This window comes from Erinaceus europaeus, chromosome 17, assembly GCF_950295315.1.
Source record: "Erinaceus europaeus chromosome 17, mEriEur2.1, whole genome shotgun sequence".
NCBI lineage: Eukaryota > Metazoa > Chordata > Mammalia > Eulipotyphla > Erinaceidae > Erinaceus > Erinaceus europaeus.
In genome coordinates this window covers 67,055,094-67,068,572 of record NC_080178.1, presented here as the reverse complement: position 1 = coordinate 67,068,572, position 13,479 = coordinate 67,055,094, and the positions used below count along the sequence as shown (strand labels likewise).

The following is a 13,479-nucleotide window of genomic DNA, read 5'->3' as shown; positions in this document are numbered from 1 at the left end:
TTCACGGCTTGTGAAGCTTCCTCCCTGAAGGTGGGGACAGGGGTCTTGAACCTGGGTCCTTGTGTGTCACTATTTAGCCCTAAGTATCATCCTTTCAAATGCTGACTTTGTTACAGATTCACTTTTCTTTATAGCCGTAGCAGTACTTGTTATGTCTCACGACTCTGTTGACTGGAGTTTGGCCTATCTGTCATCAGTATCTAATGACTGAGGGTAACAGGGCCAGTGAAATAGCTCATTGGGGGAGTTGGGCTGTAGCGCAGCAGGTTAAGTGCAGGTGGCACAAAGTGCAAGGACCGGCGTAAGGATCCCTGTTCAAGCCCTGGGTTCCCCACCTGCAGGGGAGTCGCTTCACAAGCAGTGAAGCAGGTCTGCAGGTGTCTATCTTTCTCTCCCCCATGTATCTTCTCCTCTCTCCATTTGTCTCTGTCCTATCCAGCAACGACATTAATAACAACAGCAATCATAACTACAACAATAAAACAATAAGGGCAACAAAAGGGAATAAATAAATAAAATATTAAAAAAAAAGAAATAGCTCATTGGGATAGTACAGTGCTTTGCAATGTGCACAAAACAGGTATGAGCCTGGCTTCCACCACACTGAAGGAAACTTTGCAGTCATGGTCTCTCTGTCTCTCTCTCTCTCTCCCTCTATCTAAAACAAACAAAAAAAAATAAAGATTGAGGGGTTACAATCAAGGTCATTTCCCCAAAATAATTTCTTGATTTGCCTTTGCAAATAACCAAGAGAGGATTATCCAACTCAATACTCAGATGACGGCATTACCCAGCAACTGCTCCACTTCTCCAGTCTCTGAATTCTTCCTCATCTGCTTCCCCAACTACCAGAGCTGGCAGCACTGGCTGTCCCTGCCCCTCAGCCTCCTCTTCCTCTTGGCCATGGGGGCCAACGCCACCCTCCTCATCACCATCCGACTGGAGACCTCTCTGCACGAGCCCATGTACTACCTGCTCAGCCTCCTCTCCCTGTTGGACATCGTGCTCTGCCTCACTGTCATCCCCAAGGTCCTGGCCATCTTCTGGTTTGACCTCAGGTCCATCAGCTTCTCTGCCTGCTTCCTCCAGATGTTCATCATGAACAGCTTTCTCCCCATGGAATCCTGCACATTCATGGTCATGGCCTATGATCGCTATGTAGCCATCTGCCACCCACTGAGATACCCATCCATCATGACCAGTCAGTTTGTGGTTAAGGCTAGTGTTTTCATTGTTGCACGAAATGCCCTTCTCACAGCACCCATTCCTATTCTTACTGCCCGCCTCCAGTACTGTGGGAAGAATATCATTGAGAACTGTATCTGTGCTAACCTGTCTGTATCCAGGCTCTCCTGTGACAATTTCACCCTTAACAGACTCTATCAGTTTGTGGTTGGTTGGACCTTACTAGGCTCAGATTTTGTTCTTATCTTTGTTTCCTACACTTTCATCCTGAGAGCTGTTCTTAGGTTCAAGGCGGAGGGGGCTGCAGTCAAGGCCCTGAGCACGTGTGGCTCTCACTTCATCCTCATCCTCTTCTTCAGCACCATCCTGCTGGTTGTGGTGTTGACTAATGTGGCCAGAAAGAGGGTCCCCATGGACATCCTGATCCTGCTCAATGTCCTTCATCACCTCATCCCCCCTGCTTTGAACCCAATTGTATATGGTGTTCGGACTAAAGAGATAAAACAAGGAATTCAGAAATTGCTTCACAGACAGATATGAATGCTTAAGATAGATTTCTAATTCCCCTCATCTCCAGGGTTGTTTTTTTTCTCTTGGGACTTAAGGTAGAAAAGTGTCTGGTAGTGGTCCGGGAAGCAGTGCAGTGATAAAGCTTTGGACTCTCAAGCATGAGGTCCTGAGTTCGATCCCCGGCAGCACATGTGCCAGAGTGATGTTTGGTTCTTTCTCTCTCCTCCTACCTTCCTCATTAATAAATAAATAAAATCTTAAAAAAAAAAGAAAAAAGAAAAATGTCTGGTAATATTTGGTAAAATGTCTGGTAATATTTTGTGTAAGTGCTCACGTTACAGTGGAACCCACGTTCCAGCCTGCATGGGGAAAGCTTCCCACCTGGAGGGGGAAAGCTTTGTGAGTGGTGAAGCAAAGTTGCAGGTGTCTCTCTTGTCTCTCTCCCTCTCTATCTCCCCCCTTCCCTGTCAATTTCTGGCTGCTTCTATCCAATAAATAAAGATAAAAAAAAAACAACAGATACAGGTAGACAACAGGGGAAAAATCATATGTCAGAAATTGCTTTGGGTCTAAGAAATTATATTTAAGTAATTTAATCTTCATATAATTCCTGCAGGTATTATAACTTCTATTTTACATAGTTAAGATACTTGTAAGAGAGCAAACTACCAAAGATCACATAGCTGGGAATTGATAGTGATTAAATCTAGGCCATAGAGTCCAGACTCCTTCTATGCAAATATTCCTTCCAGTAAATTCCCTTTAGCCTGTGTTTGTCTTTCTGGGTTTCCATAGGTGATGACATACTTGGTCATTTTCTGGCTAGCAGTGCACAAGGGATCTGGGAGAGAAGGCAACATGCAGCAAAGGTATAAGAAAGCTTATTGGATGCATGTAGAAACTATTGTATTTACTGTCTAATGTAAAACATTAATTACCCAATAAAGAAATTAAAAAAAATAAAGTTTATTGGAATAAACTAAGAAATGGTCACCAGCTCCCCTGGGCAGACAACCTTAGCAATGTGTCCTGGAACCCCACCTCTCCAGAGCCCTGCCCTACTAGGGAAAGACAGAAACAAGCTATGTTCAGCAGAGAAGCAATTACAGAAGCCAGACCTTGCACCTTCTTCACCCTATAATGATCCTGGGTCCATACTCTCAGAGGGATAAAGAATAGGAAAGCTTCCAATGGAGGGGATGGGATGCGGAACTCTGGTGTGGTGGGAATCGTATCCCTCTTATCCTATGGTCTTGTCGATCATTATTAAAAAAAAAAAAAAAAGATGATAGCTATAGAGAAAAAAAGAAAAAGAAATAGACACCAAGAGAAGAGAAGGGTGAACAGTTTAACAGTAGCCAGCTTTCTCACAGGTGAGACAGGGGAAGGCCTGTCAGCAAAGAGAGAGCTAACTGCCTCTGCTAGGCAGCAGTGCATTGGTTATATATATTTCCATAGAAATTGGGTTTTGCGGGGAAATAAGTGAAGGAGTGTATTGTCAGCTACTCTGGCATCAGGGGCAGATTTGTGTTTTATTTGATTGCTTGGCAAAAGCCTCATTTATAATTTTATGCACAGCAGTAGCTGTCTTTTGACTTTCCATAATCCTCTGAGAGCCAGATGCCTCTCAGAAAAGGCATAGTGGGTCCAGAAAAAGAGCTCACTTGGATGGTGAGCTACACAATGGCATATAATTCAGTGGTTAAAAATGGTAAAGCCGTAACCTTTGCCTCACTGTGAATGGATTGTGAAGGAGTCATATTAAATGAAACAAGTCAAAAAGAGCAGGATACCAGATGCTGTCACTTACAGGTGGAACTTAAGAAACAAGGACAGAAAGGGAGAATACAAATAAAACTCGGACTGGGTGTGGTGTATCACGACAGAGCAAAGGACTCTGGGAAAAGAGGGGAGGAATAGAGGTGGAGAAAGACTTGGGATCTTGATGGGGTAGAAAAGGACCTGAGTTGGGGCTGAGGGTGTTTTGCAATGCCTTTCCCAGGGAGATGAGAAATTGAACCCCTATGTCAACAGCTGTACCGTAAACCAGTAGAGCTCCCCCCAATAAAACTATCTGGGAAAAATGAATATTCTTATTTCACATTTTCCCCTCAGTATTAAGTGGGATTGATCATAATAACAATGCTGTACAATATATGTAAGCTGCTGTTAAAATGAATATTATTTGTTTTTCATTTGAAATAGATGCTTGTTTGGTTTTGAGCTTGTAGGAAAAAGCCTGCAAGGTGGGACTGGGCAGTGGCACACCTGGTTAAGGGCACACATTAAGTGCAAGGATCCAGGTTCAGTCTCCAGGCCCCCACCTGCAGGGGGATGCTTAACAAATGGTGAAGCAGTGCTGTATATGTCTCTTTTTCTTCCTCTCTCCTTTCAGTGTCTCTCTGCCCTGTCCAATAAAGTCAATAAATACAAAAAAGAAAAACTGCAAGTTACTTTTAATTCACTAGCTTGTTCTTAGAAACTGTGTTTGATAGATATATCTAGTTTAACCACTAGATGTCAGCAATGCACATATAACAAGCCAACATTCCTTGACCCCAAACTAAGCTCTGGCTGTTAGTAATAAACCAAAAATATCAGATGGGGTGTATTGCACCAAGGCAAAGGACTCTGGGAGGGGGGGGGAAGGAGGGAATGTAGAGAGGATGCTGGACTCCTGGCACATGATGATGGGAATGGACTTAAACTGAGGTTGAGAGTACTCTGCAGATACCTGTCACATGGAGAAGAAAGATTATACCCATGTTCCAACAAGTGTACTGTAAACCTTAATCCTCCATGTTTGTTTGAAGTAGAGACCTAACTATTTCTTATAAAGTTATTTAAAAAAAAGAAGAAAGAACACTGATGGGACCTGATAGTGTTCGCGGCAGAACAAACATGTTAGCATTACCATGCTCAAGGATCTGTATCCAAGTCTCTGGTTTCTACCTATTGGGGGCCTTCATGAGTAGTGGAGTGCTGGGAAATTGTGCAGATGCATTCACATCTGCCATGTTTTCCCCTCAGGCTACTAGTTCCCATGAGAGTTGGAACATGCTGGGAGTGCCTGTTCCGCCAGCCATGTTATGCCCTCAGGACATTGTCTATATCCCCACCATATTTGGAGTGCTTTGGTTACTCCTCCCCCCTCCCATTCTCAGGAGAGTTATCATCCTATCCTGGAGTGCTTTGGTTACTCCTCCCCCCTCCCATTCTCAGGAGAGTTATCATCCTATCCTGGAGTGCTCTGGTCACTCCTCCCCCCTCCCATTCTCAGGAGAGTTATCATCCTATCCTGGAGTGCTCTGGTTACTCCTCCCCCTTCCCATTCTCGTGAAAGCTACTCCTATAAAAACCCTTCGTTTCCGCACCTTGCTCTCTTGCCAGCGCTTCACTCTGGTGTTGAGACGCAGGAAAGGTTACTGCGTGAGGCGGCCATTTTCGCTACCTCCACGTGGCCCAATCTGCTTCTCTAGCACCCAACTCTGAGGTGCCAGCGCAAATAAAGATTTGTGTTCCCTCTTCGCTCCGGACCCCTCCTCTCTCTCTTCTCTGCAGCCCGCGCTCAACAACAGTGGAGCAGTGCTGAGGGTGTCTCTCTCTTCTTTCCGTCTCCATTTTGGTGTCTGTCAGAAATTTTTTTTTTCAAAAAGTCCACATTGATTAGGCATTCAAGAAAAAATGTGTTAAATCAAGAAATAGTTAGCTGTTTGTCATTTGAGCCTTATGTATAAGAAATTTCCTTATCAACCACATTTCTTTTTAAAAATTTATTTATTTTCCCTCTTGTTGCCCTTGTTGTCTTTTTATTGTTGTTATTATTGTTGTCATTGTTGGATAGGACAGAGAGAAATGGAGAGAGGAGGGGAAGACAGAGAAGGAGAGAGAAACAGAGACACCTGCAGACCTGCTTCACTGCCTGTGAAGTGACTACCTGCAGGTGGGGAGCCAGGGCTCGAACCGGGATCCTAATGCCAGTCCTTGCTCTTCACGCCACGTGCGCTTAACCTGCTGCGCTACCACCGGACTCCCTATCAACCACATTTCTGTACCAAGACCAGAAGATCTTATATGGGCAAACAGGCTAACTAAATACTTGTATGTTTTTTTTTCCCTAAGATATTTTGTGTATTCCTTGCTTAGTTGCGATATTAATAATAGTCTCTTCTTCAAAGAGCCTTGAATTTAAAACTGAGAAAGAACTGACACATACTATTAGGAGGCTATCTGGAGAAAGGCTCCTGAAAGGAAGGACTTTAATAAACCAACCCCTTCTTCACCCTGCAGGTAGCCTGGTAGTCTGCAACTTGTACTGGCATCTCCCTTTCTACTTAACTACTAAAGATATAAAATGCAGATGAATGCAGATGTGAGCATCTGGAAACAATGGTTGGAGTTATTCCCCTCAGGGTGCTATCTTCAGCATCCCCTAAACCCACTGTAATAGTTAGAAGACCAGAAACTGGGGGTCTCTCTTTTTCTCTCTCATCTACATGCCTCAATGCATGTATGTTTCTTATCTTTTCGTTTTTTGCCTCCAGGGTTATTGCTGGGGCTCAGTGCCTGCACCATGAACCCACTGCTCCTGGAGACCATTTTCCCCCCTTTTGTTGCCCTTGTTGTTGTAGCCTTGTTGTGGTTATTATTATTATTTTTTGTTGTTGATGTGGTTCGTTGTTGGATAGGACAGAGAGAAATCAAGAGAGGAGTGGAAGACAGAGAGGGGGAGAGAAAGACAGACACCTGTAGACCTGCTTCACCACCTGTGACGCGACTCCCCTGCAGGGGGCTGGAACCAGAATCCTAACGCAGGTTCTTGAGCTTTACGCTACAGTAGATTTAACCAGCTGTGCTACCGCCCGACTCCCGTACGTTTATTTTCTATCCCTACTTTGTTTCAATAATTGCTTAGTCTTCCTGAAACTCAACAAGTCTCTTGTGAGTCTCCTATGGATACAGTTATCTAGAACCCCAGCAGCAGAGCTTAAAGGGGACCTCTTGCCCTTTGCCCTGTTTCCTTCTGCTCCCCTGCTACAATACAAGTATATTATTTTTGAATTTGCAATGGAATGATTCATTATATGTATAGTTTGTGAAATGATAAGGTCTGTTTTTGAGCAGTTGCAAACTTCCTGCATTGTGATGAATATTTAATAACTTTCCAATATACAATACAGCATTATTAACTTATTAGCATAATTATTGTCCCATATTATATTCCTAGGAATCATTCATTTTGTAACTGGATGTTACAAAGTCTTTTGATCCCCTTCACCTAATTCTCTCTCTCTTTAAATTTTCTTTTAATCTTTATTTATTTATTGGATAGAGACAGCTAGAAATTGTGAGGAAGGGGGAGGCAGAGAGGGAGAGAGACAGAGAGACAACTGCAGCCCGGCTTCACCATTGGTGAAGCTTTCCCCCTGCAGGAGGGGGCCAGGGACTTGAACCTGGGTCCTTGTGCACTGTAATGTGTGCACTCATCCAGGTGTGCCACCACCCAGACCCTCTCCACCTAATTCTGCTACTCCTCCTGTCTCTGGCAATCACCAACCTGTTCTCTATCTATGAACTTGGTTTTTGTTAGTTATTTGGTTTGTATTTGCTTGCATTTTAGATTCCACATGTGAGAACATATGACACTTGCATTTCTTTGTCTGACTTATTTCATTTACCATCATGCCTTCAAGTTTCATTTATCTAGTTTTACAAATGGCAGGACTTCATTCTTTTTTTTTTTGTGGCTAAGTAATGTTTCATTTAATTCTTGATTTCTTTTATGATAAAAGAGATTGGAAAATCACAATTATTTATCTGGCTACATATTTTATACTGAATTTCAATATTAAAATGTTAGAAAGATGAATTATTATTTTTCCTTTTTTTGTCATTGTTAAAAAGATCAGTGTCACTGCACCAGGCTGACCTTTTGAGAGAGAGAGAGTGAGAGAGAGAGAGAGAGAGAGAGATCACAGCAACAAGACTTTCTTCAGGGCTGTGAGCTCAAGTCTGGGAAATACACTTGGCAAAGCAGGTATAGGTGAGCTATGTATGATAAGCTACTCTTCCTTCAAAGGTGATCTTGATGTGTGACTATGAATCTAGGACGGTCTCAACACACATTTGTCTTCATGTTTGTATTAGTACACACGTATATGGATAGAGGTCCCAGCCTCAAAGTCATCTGATGTTTTTAAAACATATTTCACAGGGTTTGAAACCATACATTAGAATTCCAGCTCTACATTTATTAAATGAACACACATTTTTTTAGAGGACTTTGATAAAATGCTTTTAAGAGAGAGAGAGAGAAAAGAAATCTCTAGGGAGCCAGGTGGTAGTGCAGTGGGTTAAGCACACATGGCACAAAGCGCAAGGACCAGTGTAAGGATCTTGGTTGGATCCCTCGGCTCCCCACGTGCAGGGGAGTCGCTTCACAGGTGGTGAAGCAGGTCTGCAGGTGTCTATCTTTCTCTCCCCCCCTCTGTCTTCCCCATTCTCTCCATTTCTCTCTGTCCCACCCAACAACAACGACAACAATGATAAGCAAAAAGGGAAAAAGTAGCCCCCAGGAGCAGTGGATTCATAGTGCAGACACTGAGCCCCAGCGATAACCTTGGAGGCAAAGATAAATAAATAAATAAAATAAAAAACAAAGAAATCTCTATGAATTTTTATTTCCTATTGTGTGTTCTCTGACTTTAGCATCTTTCTAGCAAAGTAGGTCTTCACCTAGAGCCAGTAAGATTTCAAGGATGGCAGGGGCAGCACGCCTCTCTGATGGGACTAAACGCTAAAGGTCTATTTGAGGAGGGTTCTTGCTGGAGGAAACAAACAGCAACCAGTTATGATGAGTCAGATCCTATCTGACTAGAAAATCCAAAGATTTATCCTCAGGGAGATGGAAATTTCTGTCCTATAGTCCAGGCCCAGCCCGCTGCTAGAAACTCTTCCCAGGGGAGCAAGTGCTTATACAAATCTGTGGCGCCGTCTAATGAAAATTCAGTCGCATGCTAGTTACAGTCTGTGGCATCCAGCTCTTCACAGATGATTTCTCTGATGCTGGGCAGAGGTAGGTGAGTCAGCTCCTGGATGAGAGAGAAAGAGAGAGAGTGAGTGAGAGAAAGAGGAGAGAGAGGGACGAGAGAGAGAAAGAGAGAGAGAGAGGGAAAAGGAGAGAGAGGGAAGGGAGGGGGGAGTGGTGCTGACAAAAACCTAGCTTCATAGCCAGTTCTCAGTCATAAACACACAAGCACACAACAAAACACTTACAGTGGTGAATTAACTGATATCAACAAACCCAGGAAGCTCTATGTAGATACAGACATTTCTAGCTATGCTAACATGAAAGAAAATACCAATGTTAACTCTCCTTAGTTGTCACACATGAAGTCTTTCCATTTATTTCAGCACTTGAGAAGAGCATGTCTCCCACAGAGCTGTCATTTTATTGGTAGGAAGTAATAGAACATCTGGACATGGGGCTGAGCGGCAGAGAAACAGGAAGTCTGGGAACAGATTATTTTATGTAGCTGCAATGGACAGAGACCAGTCCCTGTGAGAAAACTCACTAAAGTAACTGACACTGAATGTCTGAAAGCAAAGACAAAGGTTCAGAAAGGAGAAGAGAGAAAGTCTTGGAGAGTTCTAAGTAGACATAGAAAATGCATTCAAGGGAGTTGGGAGGTAGCACAGCGGGTTAAGCGCAGGTGGCGCAAAGCACAATGATCCCGGTTTAAGCCTCCGGCTCCCCACCTGCAGGGGAGTCGCTTCACAAGCGGTGAAGCAGGTCTGCAGGTGTCTATCTTTCTCTCTCCCTGTCTTCCCCTCCTCTCTCCATTTCTCTCTGTCCTATCCAACAACAGTGACATCAACAACAATAATAACTACAACAACAAGGGCAACAAAAGAGAATAAATAAGTATTAATACAAAGAAAATGCATTCAAGCGCTTACTAATGAAGCCACAGAAAAAGTGAGTGTGACTGATCGAATTGTGGTCCTACTAATAGCAGTGATTGCATAGAGGTTGTGACCTATAAGGAAACATTCAGAATTTTTAGTATATTTGGAATGCCAAGGTAACTTTTAGAACTTTCCTTGCAATGTTTCCCCCCCCCCCCCCAGAGCACTGCTCATTTCTAGTTTATAGTGGTACTGGGGATGGAGCCTGGGGTCTTTGGTGCCTCAGGTATGAGAGTCTTTCTGCATAGCCATTATGTTTTATCCCCAGCCTTGCAAATAATTTTTAAAATGGAAGGGTTACTATGACAATAGAAGCCTTGTGTGAAGTCAAGAAGCAAAATACTGACATTATTACAATTAAGTTGATGAAGCTAGGGTGTTTGACTCAATATGTGAGAAAGAATATGGTATCTTTGAAATGAAATGAATTAAAATAATTACAGAAGCCAGACCTTCCACCTTCTGCACCCCATAATGACCCTGGGTCCATACTCCCAGAGTGATAAAGAATAGGAAAGCTATCAGGGGATGGGATGGGATATGGAGTTCTGGTGGTGGGAACTTTGTGGAGTTGTACCTCTCTTATCCTCTGGTTTTTGTCAGTGTGTCCTTTTTAAAAATAAAAATTAAAAAAAATATAACGTAACACAAATTGGAAGAGGGTGGTAATAGTGGCAGGTTTTCAGATGATGCTTAATAAAGAAACTGGAAAATATAAGTCATTGGGGACAGGTAAAAGAACCAATATCAAATCATAAGATTATAATACATGAGTTTTTTATTTTATCACAAGAGTAACATAACAATCCCAGTTAGGTGAAAAGACCTCATTCCCCTACCCCCTTAGTGTATATGCTACCAGAAGAAGTATATAAGGACTTCTCAAATTTGAAAATTCTCCCCCTAACTCTACAGAGAGCCCTATGCTCTCTTCTCCTTCTCTCCCATCTCCTCCTCCTCCACCTCCTTTTCAGATTTATGTTGTTATTAAACCTGAAAGCTGGGGTTTCATGTGAGTCAGAGAGAAAGAGAGAGAAGCCAGGAGATACCCCAGTACGTGCAGTGCCACCCAGGTGAGCTATCACACCAACCTCCATGTTTCTCTCTCTGATAGTATTAAAACAAAAGCCTCCCAGTCACATTTTATTAACATCGTGATATGGATTTATATATGCTTTTCAATGGGAAAGATACTGAAAGCCTGAAGAGAGGAGAGATTATTACAAAAGCATTGAGATAAAAGATGACAGAACCATTGATTCGATAATTATGAAGGAAATAGATGGAATAGCTAATTTAAACATCATACGAGCTATTATTTTCTAGAATACAAAACACAGAAATTTTACAATTCATTTAGTGGCAGCATCAAGGCAAAGCAGTACATGGCACGTTCTTAACTGTGGTACTGTCACTGTAGGCCTTCCACCTCTGGTTCAGAGCCTACCTGTAGACTGTATCTTGTAAAAGCAAAATTTCTAGTGGTCTAGTCTCAGTTATGTACCCCCAAGCACCCCACAGTCTCCATCATACGCCAGGATTGCATCCACCGCACAAGCTTAACCGCAACCGAGGTCCAATTACAAGACACACCAGCTATATTCTGTTATTTTTTTCCTTTTCTTTATTGGGGGATTCATGGCTCACAGTAGACAGTACAATACATTAGTTTGTACATGCGTAACATTTCTCAGTTTTCCACGTAATAATTTAACCCCCTCTAGGTCCTCCTCTGCCATCATGCTTCAGGACCTGAACACTTCTCCCGCCCCACTCCAGAGTCTTTTACTTTGGTGCAATACACAAGCTATAGTCTATTATTAAAGCAAACAAACCAGATGGCAATTTAAACATTATATAACCAATTACTTTATCAGGGGAACTACTTACAAGCACGATGCAAATATGATAGCATTCTGTGTTGGGGGTAAATATACTACCCCTGTTACCATCCATGCAGCATGAAGGGACTATCCTTTAATGCGATGTTTACCCAGTAATGTGATGGCAGAAAAAACATTATAAGTCACCAAGGGCTCTTTCGAATATCAGGGTGCATCCAGTGTTGATCTGTTAGGAATGGGAGCTTACTGTATCTAGTGAGCAGAAAGACCTTTTATTTCTAGGAGAATTACATTTCTGGGATCTTAAAGTAATCTTGAAAGTGTTTCAAATTTCTAAATTCTACCCCTTAACTCAGGTCCAATTCTATTTATTTTATTTTATTTATTTATTATTGGATAAAGACAAATTGAGAAGGGAGAGGGAGATAGAAAGGGAGGGAGGCAGAGACACCTGCAGCTCTGCTTCACCACTTATGAAGCTTTCCCCCTGCAGCTGGATGACCAGGGGCTTGAACCTGGGTCCTTGCACACTACAGTGTGTATGCTTAATTAGGTGTGTCACTGTCTGGACCCTGGTTGTCCATTTTTTTTCCTTTTTTGCCTCCGCAGTTATCACTGGGACTCAGTGCTGGCACTACAAATTCACTGCTCCTGGGGTCTATTTTTTCCTTTTTGTTGCTTTGTTCATCATTGTTGTTATTAAAGTCATTGTTGTTGGATAGGACAGAGAGAAATAGAGAGAGGAAGGGAAGACAGAGAAGGGGAGAGAAAGATAGACACCTGCAGACCTGCTTCACTGCTTGTGAAGCAACCCCACTACAGGTGGGAAGCCAGAGCTCCAACCAGGATCCTCATGCCAGTAACTTGTTTTTTTTTTTTTTTTTGCGCCACCGCCCGACCCCCGGAATTTACTTTTGTATTTGGTGAAATACAGTGGTTCAGTTTCATTCTTCTGCATGTTTCAACCCATTGTTTCCAACACCATTTGTTGAAGAGACTCTGCTTTCCCCATGTAATAGTCTGAGCCCCTTTGTCAAAGATTAGATGTCCATAGGTGTGGGGGCTTTTATTTTGGTGCAATATGTCAATTACATTTCAGGTTCTACTTGTGTTTTCATTTCTTTTTTTTTTTTTCTTTTTTTTTTTTTAATTTTTTATTAAAGAAAGGATTAATTAACAAAACCATAGGGTAGGAGGGGTACAACTCCACACAATTCCCACCGCCCAATCTCCATATCCCACCCCCTCCCCCGATAGCTTTCCCATTCTCTATCCCTCTGGGAGCATGGACCCAGGGTCATTGAGGGTTGCAGAAGGTAGAAGGTCTGGCTTCTGTAATTGCTTCCTCGCTGAACATGGGTGTTGACTGGTCGGTCCATACTCCCAGTCTGCCTCTCTCTTTCCCTAGTAGGATGGGTCTCTGGGGAAGCTGAGCTCCAGGACACATTGGTGGTGTCTTCAATCCAGGGAAGTCTGGCCGGCATCCTGATGACACCTGGAACCTGGTGATGCAAACTCTAGTGTACTTCTGCTTTCTTACTTTGGTGCCATACTCCAAACTCAGTCAATTTCTGCTTTACTTTTCTACTTCTTTTTTTTTTTTTTTTTTTTTACATGCATAACATTCCCCAGATTCCCATTCAACAATACAACCCCCACTATTTCATTCATCATTTTTCATGGACCTGTATTCTCCCCACCCACCCACCCACCCACCCCAGAGTCTTTTACTTTGGTGTAATACTCCAATTCCATTTCAGGTTCGACTTGTGTTTTCTTTTCTAATCTTGTTTTTCAACTTCGGCCTGAGAGTGAGATCATCCCATATTCATCCTTCTGTTTCTGACTTATTTCACTCAACATGATTTTTTCAAGGTCCATCCAAGATTGGCTGAAAACGGTGAAGTCACCATTTTTTACAGCTGAGTAGTATTCCATTGTGTATATATACCACAACTTGCTCAGCCACTCA

The 13,479-nt window shown here is 42.6% G+C and overlaps 1 protein-coding gene across 1 annotated transcript; it reads left to right on the top strand.

Annotated features, from left to right (window-relative positions):
• The first annotated feature begins 245 nt into the window (after positions 1–245).
• Positions 246–1,744, top strand: LOC103117665 (olfactory receptor 56A1). The gene has a single exon (XM_007527777.2). The coding sequence runs from the start codon at positions 778–780 to the stop codon at positions 1,723–1,725; it is 948 nt and encodes a 315-aa protein (XP_007527839.1). The 5' UTR covers positions 246–777; the 3' UTR covers positions 1,726–1,744.
• Positions 1,745–13,479: the final 11,735 nt, after the last annotated feature.

What these genes read in the sequence shown, in the direction of transcription:
- LOC103117665 (XM_007527777.2), top strand. Translation starts at nt 778, where the DNA reads ATGACGGCATTACCCAGCAACTGCTCCACTTCTCCAGTCTCTGAATTC.